General features: G+C 39.3%; 1 protein-coding gene across 6 annotated transcripts in view; it reads right to left on the reverse strand.

Annotated features, from left to right (window-relative positions):
* Positions 1 to 16626, reverse strand: part of LOC110985687 (rho-associated protein kinase 2-like) — a 49525-nt gene that overhangs the window by 15926 nt on the left and 16973 nt on the right. For all 6 annotated transcript variants that reach the window (XM_087148806.1, XM_087148805.1, XM_087148804.1 and 3 more), the window contains exons 3-21: positions 15152 to 15233; positions 14740 to 14840; positions 13350 to 13409; positions 12307 to 12384; positions 11018 to 11193; positions 10345 to 10429; positions 9859 to 10003; positions 9510 to 9642; positions 8753 to 8850; positions 7897 to 8059; positions 7394 to 7424; positions 4592 to 4612; positions 4117 to 4260; positions 3687 to 3758; positions 2953 to 3168; positions 1864 to 2029; positions 1606 to 1712; positions 878 to 1025; positions 406 to 566 (exon numbers count right to left, since the gene is read on the reverse strand). In XM_087148806.1, coding sequence (XP_087004932.1) covers positions 406 to 566; positions 878 to 1025; positions 1606 to 1712; positions 1864 to 2029; positions 2953 to 3168; positions 3687 to 3758; positions 4117 to 4260; positions 4592 to 4612; positions 7394 to 7424; positions 7897 to 8059; positions 8753 to 8850; positions 9510 to 9642; positions 9859 to 10003; positions 10345 to 10429; positions 11018 to 11193; positions 12307 to 12384; positions 13350 to 13409; positions 14740 to 14840; positions 15152 to 15233 — 2187 coding nt within the window. The remainder of the gene's footprint in view (positions 1 to 405; positions 567 to 877; positions 1026 to 1605; positions 1713 to 1863; positions 2030 to 2952; positions 3169 to 3686; positions 3759 to 4116; positions 4261 to 4591; positions 4613 to 7393; positions 7425 to 7896; positions 8060 to 8752; positions 8851 to 9509; positions 9643 to 9858; positions 10004 to 10344; positions 10430 to 11017; positions 11194 to 12306; positions 12385 to 13349; positions 13410 to 14739; positions 14841 to 15151; positions 15234 to 16626) is intronic.

Below are 16626 nucleotides of genomic sequence, written 5' to 3' on the forward strand. Positions count from 1 at the left end.
CTGTTGGCAAGGTTTCCCCAACTAGCCTCCTCACCCTGGCAAATGAGCCTGATCTGTTGGCAAGGTTTCCCCAACTAGCCTCCTCACCCTGGCAAATGAGCCAGATCTGTTGGCAAGGTTTCCTCAACTAGCCTCCTCACCTTGGTTAATGAGCCAGATCTGTTGGCAAGGTTTCCCCAACTAGCCTCCTCCCCCTGGCAAACGAGCCTGATCTGTTGGCAAGGTTTCCTCAACTAGCCTCCTCACCCTGGCAAATGAGCCTGATCTGTTGGCAAGGTTTCCCCAACTATCCTCCTCACCCTGGCAAACGAGCTTGATCTGTTGGCAAGGTTTCCCCAACTATCCTCCTCACCCTGGCAAACGAGTCTGATCTGTTGGCAACGTTTCCCCAACAAGCCTCCTCACCTTGGCAACATCTGCCTTCCTCTGCTCCTCCATCTGCTGTAGCTGTTGCTGGACCTGCTTCAGGTCAAATTCCACCAGTGACTTTTGTTTCATTGCATCCTGCCAGCTTTCATTCAACTGATGCCTCGCTTCCTTCTCCTCCTTCATCTGCTTCTTGAGGTCTGTGAAAAGACGAGAGAAAGGGGTAAAGGTCCAGGATCAATGTGACAAAGGTCGAGAGTCAAGTTCTAGGAGGAAACAGGGGTTGGAGTACTATGGAGTCTGGGAGAGTACTCAGGGAGAGTACTCACTGATCAGGTTTGAATATCAAACTCATTAAATGAAAGATGCTGTAACTAAGAGTTTCAAATCTCATCAACAACCCCTGAAAGGTTACAAGCAATGTGGCCCGTCACTGAGAGAAGTTTGGAAATAGTTGGAGTTCTACATTTCTCCCTGCGTAAGGGTAAAAAATAAAGTTTTAATGCTCCACCTTCAATGAGTTGCATGTTGGCCTCCTCTTGGGTTTTGGAGGTGCGATTAACCTCATCAATCACACTTTTTCGGGCCCTGTATTCCAGCTCACGCTGCTCATCTTTCCGCTTCAATGACTTAAGGTCAAACTCCAGGCTTGCTTTCATCTATGGGTCAAAGAGCAAAGGTCAGCCTTGCCATAAAAAGAAGCCAGGATACAACAGGGGAGAGACTCAAGGACAACAGAATATCCATGAACTAATCACCAGAGAGTTTGACGGACCCCACAGTGGTATAGGATCTATGCTATATATTTGTTTGTCAATAGGGCACCCCGTGTTATTTTCTGTATCAACTTTTATGCTTAAAAAAAACACATCAATGGTAAACTCAGGCTATTCCAGATTTTGAAAGGGATTGTTTGAGACATCCTGAAATCGGAACATTCTCAATGAAAACTTCCTGAAATCAGGAAAAATCGTGACAAATCTCACTCGAGAAACAGCTTTAAGCTTGGAAGAAGAAATGAGATGAGGGCAAAAGAAACTGCCAGGCTTAAAGCCTGGTTACTATCTATGAACGTGTTTTGGAATTCTTAAAGGAGAAAACTCACTTAGCAATTAACTAAGGCAAAAGGGATACGACTCTGAAGGTAAACAGTTCTTTTCTATTTGCAACATCATGTGTAAATTAATGAGTGCTCATCTGTTTGTTTGTCTCTATGTATCTGTCTGATTGGTCAGGTACCTTTTCCAGCATGATGATCTGCTGTTGTTGTCTCTGCTGCTCAGCAATGGCCCTACTCTCCTCTTCTTTCAACCGGAAATTGTCAGTCGTTAGGTTGGTTACGCGACCTGTTACAACAAGAGTTCACTCCATTGAATTCTTCGAAAACTGAATGTACATGTGTGTTAGGACCAGTATATCACAAATTTCAATGAATGGACCACCCAGAAGTGAATATAAATTTAATAATCAGTCGTTCTGTGGCAGTTATTGTCATACATTCCACATCCGCCTTCAATTCCTCCATTTGGACACGCCTCTCTCTTTCCTCCTCTAGCTGGTTCTGTAAGGAGATGATCTCATGGTCCAAGGTCTGCTTTGTCTCAAGGATCTGGTTGTATTTGTCTTTGGTGTCGCGAACTTCCTGCTCCAGTAAGGAGTAATTCTGTAACGATGTAACATTTCAGAATAATTGACTGACCGATGTGGGTAATGTTTTAGCACCTGTGACACTTACAGCACCCAAGGCCAAGCCAAGGATGCTACGTGTCCTGATCGTTTAGTTAACTATCCCCGCTCTATGGTTTGGACTGCAGGGTGGGGCATAGTCTATAATGCTATGTGATGTGATGTCAAAGGGTGAGTGGCATCAAGAGATCATTCTGGGTCAATGTAAATACAGCATTCAAGACGGAGGTGTTCCAATTCTCATTTAACATACACGTGCACTTTTCGAAACATAATATTTGTTAACAGCCTTTGTCAACCACTTATGTCAGTGACTGTACGGATTATTATCCACCTGCTCATCTAGCCTACGCAACATTTGGCAGACGATCTAACCTCCCAGGAGTGTACGCGTACACAAGATGCGTCCTTTTCAGTAAAAGTAACTAAAAATAATCGAAACATATCACGTGTCTGAGGAATTTACTACGGTACTGGAGAGAAACATGGACAGAAAAGCAATTTGTGGGCAAGTATCTTGCCCAAGGACACAGGAACTGCAACTTAACAGGCTGGACTCAACATGCATTTACTATTTTGATTTGAAAACTGCAAGATTAAAATCATTCAACATGAAAAATTCACACTATTTTCTTACAATTTTGCGAGACTGATATAACCCTACTGTAGTGTGGAAAGTTGTCTATGGGTCCCAAGCGAGACCAAGAGAGGGCACAATTTTCCTAGCAACGCAGGCTCCTTTGGTGAGAAGTGCACTTCGCTGGTTTACAAACGACTATGAAATGCACAGATTACGGTCGCATAGCTTTTCAACTCATGAGGGAGGTGCACCTGGGTACTCAAGGAAGATGTTGCTCTTTCGAGAGTTTTTTCTGGTTGTTAGACCCAAAATTGTCTTACCTTTTGGTGATCTGTCAATGATTTCTTGAATTTTGACGAGGCTTCACTTTCATCATGCAGCTGTTTTTTCAAGTTATCTATGTGCCTGTCCTGCATAGATGCCTTGTCTTGGTAGGATTTCATCTCTCGGATCTTCGCCTCCAGCTGAGGGATAACCTTGACCTGGGACTCCACCTGGCGTCGCACATCTGCCTCATGATCCAGCTTTCTCTTCATCTGAGGAAAAAATCAAGTTCCCTGCTAAGACCTTACTGACAGTGTTTCTAAGTAACTTTTTTTCAAAGGCTCAAGGCTTTCCAAGGCATGTAGCGATTTGCATCACACTACCCTTGCCCCTACCCTTGAGGTGTAGCACTCAATTAACCACTTGATGTCAGATGACGTGTAAACACACATACACAGACGTATACACTCGTTGAAGAATTCTTCTTTCATTTCCGCATTGACATATTAATGCGGCGTGCTTGTTGGGTCAAAGAACAATTGCACAGTTGAAGAATTTGCAAGGAAAACCCTGCTTGCAGCAGCTTCTTTGGGTAAAAAATTTAACGTTAACTGGTTAACCATTCTGAATAGTCAGAACCAGATTTACATTTATTGCTTTATAAAACAAAGCAGGAATTAGCTGTGAACCAACTTCTGTCCTTTCAAGACTGACAAGTTGGTACTGCTGAATGTTGTTTCACTGTGACAAGTTCAGCAGTGTTAACCATGATTCGTAGAATCAAACTAACCTCTTTGTTGTTATGCTTCAGTTCAGCGATCATCCTCTCTTGTTTGCCTTCATGGTGTCTCCTTTCATCCTCCTGAGTGGAGAAAAACATGAACAAACTATAGAGTTCAGTGTTGTCTTCGAGTGCATCCCAAGTCCTTTCACAAGTCCATTCGCAAGTCCCTTCACAAGGCCAGTCAAGTGACAGGGCAAACAATGACGAAAGAATGCTTCTGTCACAACTCATTTTAAAAGCTTGTGAATTTGCTCAAGACTGAATGACTTGTGATGAATGTGATGGACTTACAAGGACTAGCAGGGACTTGTGATCGATTCAAATTCAAGTCTAACCCAACCCCACATCCTTTTCTTCAGAAGAGAAGCTAATACAATTATTTTCAAAAGAGACGATTATTTCTTCTTGGGTTAGCCAAGCAAGGCCGTTATCTTACCTCTCTCTGAAGGTCTTGATACGCCGCATGTAGTTTAGCACTGGCTTGTCTGTACTTGTGCTCAAAATTTTCTCGTGTCTGTTTCTCGTGGGCGTAGCGTTTATCCATGTCCTTCAATTTTGCAATTAGTTCATCTGAGTCCCTCTGCAGAAAAAGCAAGAACATTTTCGTTAAAAAGTAGTAAATATTGCGCAAAAATCGGCTGTGAAAAAAGCAAACGCACTGTTTCAGTTCACAAATTTTAGTAACAGAAGGGATGAAAGGGTTTGGAATGTAACAAAGTTTTGTGAGCATAATTTAACGACCTTTTGAAAAAAATAACTGCTTGGGAATACAAAATACATTGGGAAGCAGAAGTTCCTAAAAGTAAAATTTTTCGATTTGTGGTTAAATAACACTTTTCCAATATTTTTCACTTAGTGATATTTTATCACTATCGATGTGATTGTGGGGGAAGTCCCCGTGGCAAACTTACTGAAGATTGATGTCTTGGACCCTGATAAACATGGAGAAGAAAGCAAAATGATGAGTAAATACAAATTCTAGCTGATTCTAAAATTAATCTTAAAAGTTATAAACATAAGCTTACATACTGGTATTGACATGCTCAGCTTTGAGGCATGATGAATTCTTGAAGCAATCTTGCCGCAAATACTGCTCAAATGTTTGTGCTCCAACCAAAAACAAACCACTAGTACAAACCAGTTTGCCTCATGACGTTCTCAAGGTAATGGTATGCTAATGGTAAGCTAATTTCTCAGAGCAATAAATGTCTTTCTACATGGATTTTGTATGTTTAAAACTTTCTGAAATGAGCACAGATGATTTTTGGAGAACCAGTTGGAAGCTTGTAAGTGAATCATTTGACCTCTAGCAGTGGAAAAAGGTGAAAAATGATAGACTTCTACTAAAATTGCAGACTCTGAAGAGGAGTGGAAACTTAAGTTGGACTCATTTTTTTGCATTGTAAGTATCACTATGAAAGATCTTGATGAAATATAAAAACTTGACCAAGAAAATGTTATGGACAAATGGTTAATGCAAGTGCAGCTCCCACAAAATGAGTCTTCTTTGGAATTTATTTATAAACAATTCACAGAGAAAGCGTACAAATTCTTATCAATGCGATCAACACCCATCTTAACATCCAACCAAATTGGAGAGTATGTCAAGGAAACTAATTCAACCAAGTTATCCAATGATTCATTTTGTAGAACTGAAACGCTCCAAAACAGATGATTGGAAAACTCACATCATGCTAATGTTAGGTGCAAAAGGTCAAAGGTCACACCACGTGAAGTTGTTCCCAATCAGGCAAGACATTCAAGGAGAAATGAGAGGGGAAAATATAAACAAAAGCGATTGGTTAGTCAGACCGCTGTGGTTTAGTAACATGGCAAAACGAAGGAACCCAACAAATGAAGCCACACACTGAACATGTAATTGTAGAGTCTCTTCCCTCAAAAGTATTTCTTGTCGTATTCCAAAAAATTTTTTCCAACCCCATCAAACCACACTTTCTGTGAAAGTAGAAAGTGGATCTCTCAAATCCCCGATATTAGTTTGCAGACTGGTCATATTTCAGTTTTCTAAAAAAAAAAAAAAATCAGTAAATTCCATGTCAATACAGCATGCGACAGTTTCTTTGAGTTTAAAATAAAATGTTCCTCCACTTTTTCCAGTTCTGACAAGATTAATCCTGACTTGAATGAAAGACACAGAAGACACTAAAGCACTCATTTTACAAGACGACATGTTGAAACAACATCATGTGGAGAATTCATCTCTGTTTTTGAAACATGTTGGCTGTGCAAGTACTGGTGGGGCAACTGACTTCTCATTTTTTTCAAAGCATTCTCCTAAAGATGTTTGGAACTTTTTCTCCCACACAATTTGAGAGCTCTTTCCTACCATTTCTTCACGCTAGAGATCAATTTATCACATGGGCAACTTATCGAGATCAATTTACCGCTTGGTCAACTTATCGAGATCAATTTATAGCATGGTCAACTTATCAAGATCAATTTATCACATCTAGTGTCTTATCTACCAAGCTATCCATGCAAGATTTGAAATGGTTCTACTTTTGCAGTGAATGAAGGTTAACTACTGGTACGTGTATCCGCTCCGAGCAGAATAAAAGAGGGCGTGTTTTTGGGTAATCACCACATAGGGATGCCAGGAGGCGCGCAAGTATATGCGCGTTTGACACAGAGCACGCCGAGTACGCGTAACTAATTTATTCTGGCATGTATGGTCTTTTTGTACATGTACACGCAGAACGCAAGCGAGAACTCACTTGTAACCACATATCTCTCTTTCACGGATTGGGGGTGCACTTCAGCTCAGGGCGGATACTGGACTGTGTTCAACAGGCAGCAACTAACTACTGGCAGCTGCAGCAATTTCTAAAAAATCGCAGCCACAGATTCTTACAACTATATGTGAAGCTTTCACTCAAACTGCATTCTAGTTTGATGAATGAATTCAATAATTCAAAACCTGCACTTGGGCAGAGTTTATTTGCACACAGTTTTTCTTTCGGGGGAGGGGGGCAGAATGGCATCTTCAATTCATCCAATGACTCAACAGAGTGGATGAGTAAAGACTAATTAACTCTGACCAATGTGACTACAACCATTAATGCCTTGCCTACTGGTCTAAAAAACAAGCAGGTTTCTGAGAAATGACTAAGTTGTTTTGTGGGTACGAGATAAACACATGCCGACGGTGTATAAATGGCACCAAGTGCTATATCTAGTGAATAAGCAAACTTATCACCTCATCAGACATGGTTGCCTTTAATCAATGAGAATGATTAAAACAAAGGTAGTGATTGCACTGTTTGAATCAGAAAACTGGACTGCCAGCATTCCTGCTTTACTCTCATTGCTGGGGTCAAGCAGACGTTAACTACCTGACGCTGGATGAGTAAACACACTTTTTTTTTTCTTATTTGTTCCACGGAGGACATGTACGCATCTTAAAGAATTCTTTTTCATTTCTGCTGTTGACGTACTAGCACGTCATGCTTTGTTGGATCAAAGCAAAGTTGCAAGGTTGAAGAATTTGCGGGTAAAAAAAGCCCACACATCAGTTTTTTCAGGTAAGATAATCCGACATTAACTGGTTAAAGGACTTAGGGTTAAGGTGAGAGAGGGAGTGCTCTGAATCTCCAACATGCACATTTCAGTAACGTGAATACAGACTTTTTAAACTCAGGGTTCAATTACAAGGAAAATCACCACAACCTTATCTTCAGAGAAGGAATACTTACCTCCTCGTTCCCTTTTGGAATACTAAAGAGCCTGAAGACAAAAACAACAATGCATAATTCACTTTTAGAAATGAACAATTTGTCACCAGTCCATTCTGAAAACAAAATGCTACAGTAACACTTGTCTACAGTTGTTTTCAAAACTGAAAACCTGCTGAAGTTTTAGGCTAAAACAGTACTCGTATGCTGAACATTTGGAAGAAGCATCAAAAAGCATTCACGGAAAAAGTCACTTGCATTTCACAGTTTCTTTTACGCTACCACTTGTTAAAATTAATCATGAAAATGGATAAATTTTATACTGTATAATCTAATTGATCAGGTGATCAATGCTTGAACAATTAGCCAACTAATGTTCATCGTCAATCAAGCAACATTTCAGTTAATACATGTACATATCCTGATACACAGATTATCACACCAAGATCACCTCTTGGACGAGGTAATTACAGTGCTGTGCACTCAGCTTGGATTCAAAACAAATATTTTGCTAAATCCATTACTTGTGAGTTCTGTTGTAGGTGAAGCCAATGAATGGCAGGTTGTTGCCAGCGAAGGCCTTCGGAGCCGTGAAATCCTCCTCAGGTTTAGGTTCTTCTGGCTCAATGTCGTCAAAGTTACTGGTGTCAACATCACTTGCCAACTCTGGGACTACGGGAGGTACCGCTAGGAAAAAATGAAATATCAACAAAGATGAAAGGGATAACTTGAGGCGCTAACCTTACATACCTAGTGTGGACTTGTGAAGAAAAGATGTCCACACGATGCAGGAAAGGAAGACGTTCTGAGGACTTACACATGTCCACAGGACATTTCCCCTTCTCTGAATAAGAATTTTAGAGGCATTTTGGCGTAGGGGTCATCTGTTATAAAAGATAGAGGAAAAGTCAGGGAACCTTGTACAAAAAGCCAGCTGATAATCGTGTTCCCAGTTCAGGAACATTGAGTATTTTCACCAAGTTTTCTTAACTGCACGAAAAGAAAGGAATGTCCACAGTAGGTATGTAAAGTAAGTGTGGGTGTGATGACAATGAAAACAATGATTTGATATCGGTCACTTGAACTAACTTCTCTTGGTACTTCGCTAGCTGCTTTTGCCTTGTGTATTCTTGTACCTTATCGTGGTCGCACTAGCTGTGTAAAGAATTGAGGAATGTTCTATCTTGGAAAAGTTTCGCTCTATGAAGGACACAGCACAGTCTTGCTACCCCGGTATGTGAGGAATGATAACATTTTGCCCGGGATAATGTGGCTATTATTTCAGGAGAGTTACTGCCACAGCTCTGCGCACAATCTGTGCTGTTCTAGAGTGTAAGATGGTCAACTGCAAGAAACTCTGGAATAAATACAGAAACTTACTCTGCCTGATATTATCAAATGTCCACATCTCGTTGTTGCTGATAAAGAAACGATGTTTCTTAATCTCTGCAATTCCATTTCTTCCCAGTCGGTTCTCTCTACATTCAAAAAAGTAAAATTCAAACACATTTTAAAAACATTAACCAAAACTTAACTCACAAGCGCAGAATTCTCACTGCACACTTACAATATTAACTGTAGGAAGAACACTTAAGGTTCATTTTAGAATTGGACTAGGGCTTTATCTGAAGCAACAGGCTACAGCTAGGAGTTACCTGGGGAATTCCAGAAACTAGGGGTCCATTTTTGTGTATGTCCCTGTCACGTTTGACATATAATTTTGTAAGTACAGATCACATTTTCTAATTTCCAAGAGTGATGAATTAATGCAAATGACCTGCCAAACAAATTTTAACAGTTTGAAATCAATTCTGGTGTTATTTCCATGTCAAATAACAATGGTCAGATGTAACAGGGACTCAAAAGTGTCACACTTTTGGACCCCTAATTTCTGGAATTACCCACATACATGTACATGTTTTCCATATTCATCTGTTTAATTTTAGCCATAGCCAATACTTTCCAACATCTTTAAGCTGTGTCCACATCCAGTGGCTGTAGCTAGGAGTAACACACTTGTCTATGAGGAGTGGTTGCAACCGCTAGCCAGTGGCTTCCACAGGCACTGTGTTCTTTTTAGCCATAGCTGTAACTTTCAAGCAACAGCCATCACTGTTAAGAAGTTCCTTCTACTCACCTGTCAGTTAGGAAACCTGAAATAAGGTCTTTGGCACTTGAGGAGACATCATCAGGGAAAATTAGAGAGTTCTTGTGATCCATGATTTTGCCGTATGTACCAACGAGGGAATCAGCATAAAAAGGCGTGTCACCTGGAATGGAAACGCAAGGGTAATCATCATGGAATTCGATACAGTAACTAGAGACATTAATTTGATGTAGTTTTGTGTATTAACAGAAAATCCAATTTGTAAATACAGCGCAAGCTGGGAAATGTAAAGCACCACAATAAAGTAAGTACGAATTCAAAACCACATTTCTATCACACACTTGGACAATGCTCAGATTAAAACTGGTCCGGTACTCACCTACAAGCATTTCATATAAAAAGACGCCAACGGACCACCAGTCGCACTCTCGGCCATAGTAACCATCTCCTGCCTGTGACTTGAGAACCTCAGGAGATATGTAGTCTGGTGTCCCAACCGCTGTATCAGACCTCACCATGCCATCCTATGGAAATTAAGATCAAAATGAAAGAGGCTCCAGATTAATTTTTAAACTCAAAAGATCAAGAGGATGTTCTTGCTTAGAATGCCCAGTTTTAAAATAAGGCACTTGGGGAAAAAAACAGAAAAATTATTGTTGAAATCTATACTCTCTGGTTCATCGATCTTGAAGGCCGGTCCATATTACAAGTGTATACGAATTGGGTGTCACAAAACATTTGCACCAATGTTTTCACTCAAGTTGAAACGTGTTAAACTTTTACGAATTCAAATTGTGAATATTTTATCTGTCGTCACAATGCACGTTCATTTTCGCTTTTGCATGAAGTATGAATGGGCCCTTACCTGGTCCATCTTCATGCAAGTACCAAAGTCTGCCAGCTTCAGATGTCCACTTGCATCCAATAACATGTTGTCAGGTTTGACATCTCTGCAAAACAAAAAAAAATCGAGAAAAACAAAATCCCAAATTAAGATTTTTATTAGTAGGAAATACTACATGTACATAGTTGCGTATGTACAATGTACAGTCAACTCTCGTTAAAAAGAACACTTTTATAACAAACTACTGTGATATAAAACAGATTTTGAGAATCCTAATTTCTTGAATGCTAATGTTTTTGTTTTTTCACTCGTCTTATAACAAAGTAAGCGGTCTGGTCCTTGAAAGTTTGTTATAACAGTCGATTGTATCAGATGTGAATGGTGCTGTTCTCAGAATAATCTATCAAGTGAAACAGTCTTCTCAAGTGAAAGTTTTTGTAAGACCGAAAGTTCAACCTTCGTGAAATGCATGTGAGCCATGCAGTAGACCTTAATCTCTTTCTTATTGTAGATGTGATCGAATGTACATGTAACTGTATGTAATTAAATAAAAGGTCTGAGACCTGCGTATGATGCAAGACTTATCTTACTTATACATGAATTCATAATGTCCTCATGTACAACGTTCCCAGATTCAAAACATCAAAAATATTAATTTGTAGCAGCTACATGAAGCATGTTTGCGTTTATTTACCTGTGAATGAATCCCATGGAGTGGATAGCATCCAACGCAAGTACGACTTCCGCTGTGTAGAACATGGCCCATTTCTCTGGGATCTCATAATTACTCATCAAGTTTACCAGATCACCGCCTGGCATGAAATCCATGACCATATAGAGATACTTGGCATCTTGGAAAGCATAGTGAAGCTATGTCGTAAAGACAAAACGAAATCATGCCAATAATTAGCTCCTCTCTATCTCACATTGTCTCAAAGCTTCCTGTTCTTTAAGTTATTAGGGTTAAGTTGACCATTGCTATCGGTACCTGCATGTACTGTATGAAATGTGGGACAGAAAGGTGTATACAGATATTTTAATGGATATAAAGAAAGTGCATGTACAGGTGCATGTACAAGGGTCATCATATTACTGTATCAAGTACTCTGCTTTCTGGAATACATGCACCCCCCAAACACAAAGCACCTGAGACAAATTGCAACAACATACAGACATCTTGGTTTATAGAAGGAGATTTCTTTTCTTGGCACGGTCCACACACATGTACATGTACGGTACCTCCATATTATTAACAACACCACTGTCATGTATAAAACCACACTCTATGATCAAACCCTGGGAGTCATTAATCTGACCTCCTTGAATTTTTAACGTCTCATCCTTTATCACATCTTACTGGAGACAAGGTTACCAACTGTCATATCCTACAGGGTACCTGTGACTGAGGTGCCATAACACACACAGTAACCCAGCATGTTACAACACAGCTGCACCTGTAACTTTACCCACTCAGTAACGTAATACTGCTACCCCAAGCAATTTCTAATTCTCTAGCTGTCTCCAATAGCTTAGCACCTGTTCCTAATGCATGAGTTAACCTTTGGCAACATGAAATAAAATCTACTTTGAGATGATAAGATGTGGACAATTCAGAACACACTATCATCTGAGGTGAACTGTGAGAACAAAACTGAGTCCTTAAAAATAATGCAATGTGATAGATTGCATGGTCATGTCGGTCATGTAAGAAGGTCTGCACAGGTGTAAATATCATTTCTTCTTCACCTTTTCTCTTGAGCAAAGATACTGCTTAAAGTGAAACATAATCAAGAGCACAGGTATTTTCAATTCTTATTTTGCAGTTTATCTTCATGGGATATCTTCCTTGTTTCAAAATGTGGAAGTTTGTTGTTATCAAGATTTTTATTTCTAAACACTGTCTTTTCACGTATGTCTGTAGATGTGGGCTCTGCCATGCTGTCCAGCAGTTGCAAGTTAGAAAATTTCTGTCACATTTAATACCTGAACTATCCATTCACTGTTGGCATATGCCATGATGTCTCTTTCCTCCCAGAAAAATGCAGAGTCCGATCGCCTTATCTGAAACAAAAATTGACCAAAATACACCAGGCATGAAGCATTTTAAATTAATCTAGGTCAGCAGCTTAGTCATGGCAAAATTAATAAGGGATAAGAATGTCTGACTTTCATAAAGACCAAAGGTATGTTGATAAAAATGCAATTAGTTATCGGTTGAGTACAGCGACCCACAAGGACAAATGCCGGAAAGTCAAAATAAAACATTAGAAATCTTGGAATAAATTGAGCACAGTGGTTTGGTACTATGAACAATTTTTCAGACTTGAGCACACCCATGCTTTTATCAACAAAACATTCCCAAACAAAGCATTCTCCTAACACAAAAGACCTTGTGTGTTATCCGCCCAGAGCTGAAGTGCACCCTCACTGGCAAAAGAAAGACAGATGGTACTACATTTTCCAACCGGGCTCTATAGCACACATTCGGGGTGCATGCGAAGACCACACATTCTAGACTAAAATCGTTGCACGTACTCAGTGTGCTCCACGTCAAACGCGCATAAACTTGCACATGTACATGTGTGCGGTGCATGAATACCAAAGGACTGTCAATTTCATTTCAAAACAAGCCCTATTTTGTTCCTGCTCGGAGCGAATAGTAAGGATAAAAATGTACATGTACCGGCACATCTTGCACAAATCGTGTGCAGCAAGGCTAAAGTAATGGTGTTGTTGGGTTTATTTTGCTGACACATGTGGATATTCTTCCTTTACGGGCTGGGTCCAATTGCACAGCGCTGCTTACCGCAAGCAAAAAATCAGCGCTTATCGTAGCAGAAAATTCTGTGCTTGCAGCAAAAGTATTTCACAGGTTAGCGAGTAACTAAAGATTCTGTGCTTAAAGGGTTAGCGCAGAATTTTTCTGCTTGCGCAGTTAGCACAGAATGGAGATCGTAAGTGCAGAATTCTGCAGTAAGCAGCGCCATGAAATTGGGCCCTGGTGACATCTTAACCCCTCAACTTACCATTTCCATTTTACTAAGGAGTTTCATTGCATAGACCTTGCGTGTTTCTCTTTCCCGGACCTACCATTGAAAATTTGCAGAAAAAGAAAAGAAATTTGAGAACAATAAGCAACGCTCCATGTAAGCGGTGCATTTACATGTATCAGTAAGAGGACTACAATATGATGTAACTTTGAGCATAATGTTCAAAAAAGAGCCTTAAAAATTATGGAGGTAAAACTGTCTAACCCTTTATGCCACAAGCTGCTTTTATCCAGGTGTTGAGGAAGTAAATTGTGGAAATACCCGGTATTAGTAGGCAGTTTTGCAACAAAAACAAGTCAAATTTACTTCTACAATTTTTTCCTTTATCTGACCAAACACGACTTTCCTAGACACATGCACTCACGTAGCGGTAACTGTTTACATCACCGTATTCTCACTTGGCCATTAAAAGTATGGCTTCTGGGCCACTAATGTGTGAAGCAAGTTCATTCAATTTGCTAATGGATGCGAACGCTCATAAGGGATCACTCACAGCACTCTTTCTGTCAATTTTCGCCTCCCAAACTGTTTTTTAAGTGCACTCTAAGATATTTTTAAAAATTGGCTGCGTGCAAACAGTCGATGTTCAAAACAAGTCAGCCCTGTATTTTCATTTCTGAGAAGGATCAATGGGGGGAATAAAAAATGTAAATATGAAGGAGAAAAGTAAAACTACAGACATCTGGACTGACAGCCATTTGAGACAAATTGCAAATTATGGAGGACAAAGGAAATACATGACGGTCCATCAGAAGGAGAAAACAAAGTACTGGGTCCATTATACATCTACATGTACAATACAACCGTACTCATTTCACAAATTTACAGACAAAATCTTGCTAATCAAATCTCTATTCTGTAATTCATTTTTTCCCGGCTATCACTTTGATTTGTATGAGATCAACACTGCCGGTACTGCAGTATCTTTCTGTGGATTAGATATACCGGTATGTGATGATTTCATGAGAGACTTTGGGAACTCAATTACTTGGGGGGGGGATTTCAGAGCTAGAAATCCTTTTGTGAACACTGTACACTTGCAATAAATTGTAGACAGTGTATTGTTCTTGAAGCAAATATCGGTACCGAGTACATACACTCGTACCTCTGTAAACAGTACAGCATTTAGGGTTTCATGCAGCCATAAAGGTATCTTACAAAGACAAAATATGACAAAAAAACTGGACTACAGTGTAAGTAATTTTACCTCAGCGAATAATTTTCGTGGATGAACTTTTGTTTTACGTAATGTACTTTTTATTATTCTTAATAATGCCAATGGAAACAAGATTTCTGTATGTTTATGATGAAGACGATAAATTTCTAATCTAATCTAATCTAAACTATTTTTGATGAGATTTCTTACCACTTGGACTTCTCCAAAAGCCCCTCTGCCGATGACTTTGATGACTTGAAAATCATTAGCAGAGAGTCGATGTTTACCAACTTCAAACACAAGTTTGTCATCTGCCAAAATAGGAAAAAGTAAAACAGAGAGATGAGAATGGCTAAATTGCTGGATTGGCAAGTGAATATCTGTCATATTTAGGGTTGTATGTACCAGTAACTAGTTGGTACATGTAAGTACGGTACAAATGACTTTAGGTTTTAAGAAAAAAACTGCAAGGAATCCTTCAAAATATGCCAACATCTCCTGGTGAAGTTTGAAGGATCTGGAAGCATCGTTTACGTGTTAACATGAAACTGGAACAAAGCAGATTAAAAACAAAAATCAATGGACAGACAATGATCCAAGGTACATGTAATGAACAACTTACATCTCTCCAGGAAGGTCTCCACATTTTTGTTTCTCTTGATGGCTGGAATGTTCACGTCAGTCACAAGAGCAGAGATTCCATCCTACAAACAAAAGAATGACATCTCAGTGTCACCATCATAACAATGCCGACTGGATGAAGTCAAGCACTGAACTTTATGTACATGTAAATTGATCCTGTAAACATAAAGGTAACAGTCATGCACAGTTAAATTACACGTGCGTACATGTGCATACATGTGCACATTTACCAGTACATTTGCAAGGGTACCGTACATTTACCTGTATCAGCAGGTGTATTCAGACATCCCATTAAATTGTTATACATGTAGTACATGTACATGCTCGATACTTGTACATGTGTACGTAGACTGTCTTGGAGTAGGGCTGTGCCGAATATCTATCTGAATATTTGATCTATTATTGAATATTTGAAGATTATTTTCTGAATTTGAATATTCAAATGCAAAATTCATGAAAAGGATGAGAGAAATTTTCTTTTGTTTTATATGAGAAAAATTGCACTTGGAGGCTTGTTTCAAACAGATTCAGATGAAAGGCGACAGAAATCGTACGATTCTAAAAGTAAATTATTCGTTGAAACATTTTAAAGGAATAGAAATTTTCAACAGGACAAGTATTGTTCATCTCTAAATCTTAATAAAATCGTTGCTGGAAAAATCGTGGCTGGAAATATTCCTAAGAGGTGAGAAGCTGTTACAGTGATTATTACTTACAATTGTGTGCGTTATTGCAACTGACTTTGTATGCGGTTTGTTCATCAAATATCCCCCGGTTGGTACAACCGAATATTTGGACATCCGATTGAATTGAAAGTCAAATATTTGAATTTACTGAATTAGTCAAATTGACTCAGCTCTATCTTGGAGTTGGTACATAAATATGGGTAACTCCAGAAATTAGGGGTCCATTTTTTGTGTGTGTGTCCCTGTCACATTTGACACATAATTTTGTAAATTCAAAATACCTTTTCTAATTTCCAAGAGCGATGAATTAATGCAAATTACCTGCCAAACAAATACATGTAGTAATAGTTTGAATTACCCATGTACGAGTACATGTACATGTTTGTATGCAAATTTATGTCCATACTAAAAGTCCACTTGCTCTATTATACAATTACAAACGCACCACAAACTGTGGAAATCACACTGATGGTGTTTTTTGGTCAATAAAATGATGCCCATACTGACTGTTAATGGTCATGTTTCTGGAGGAATGGAACAGTAAGAAAGTGTAAAAAACAACTTGAATGACTGAGTTATAAATGTGCATGGGGTAGAACCCTAACCCCCTAGGGTGTACAATGTAAGTAAAATCATATTGAAATCAGAGGATTTGGGACTGTTACGGCTATCCTGTTTTATCATGACATTATTTCAAAATCTACCATAGTGTTCATACTAGACCCTACCGGCACATGGACTTGTAATATGAAAAACAGGTGTATTCAAC

Source organism: Acanthaster planci, linkage group LG18, assembly GCF_054643075.1.
Source record: "Acanthaster planci isolate LZ-2023a linkage group LG18, COTS_SCS, whole genome shotgun sequence".
NCBI classification, from domain to species: domain Eukaryota; kingdom Metazoa; phylum Echinodermata; class Asteroidea; order Valvatida; family Acanthasteridae; genus Acanthaster; species Acanthaster planci.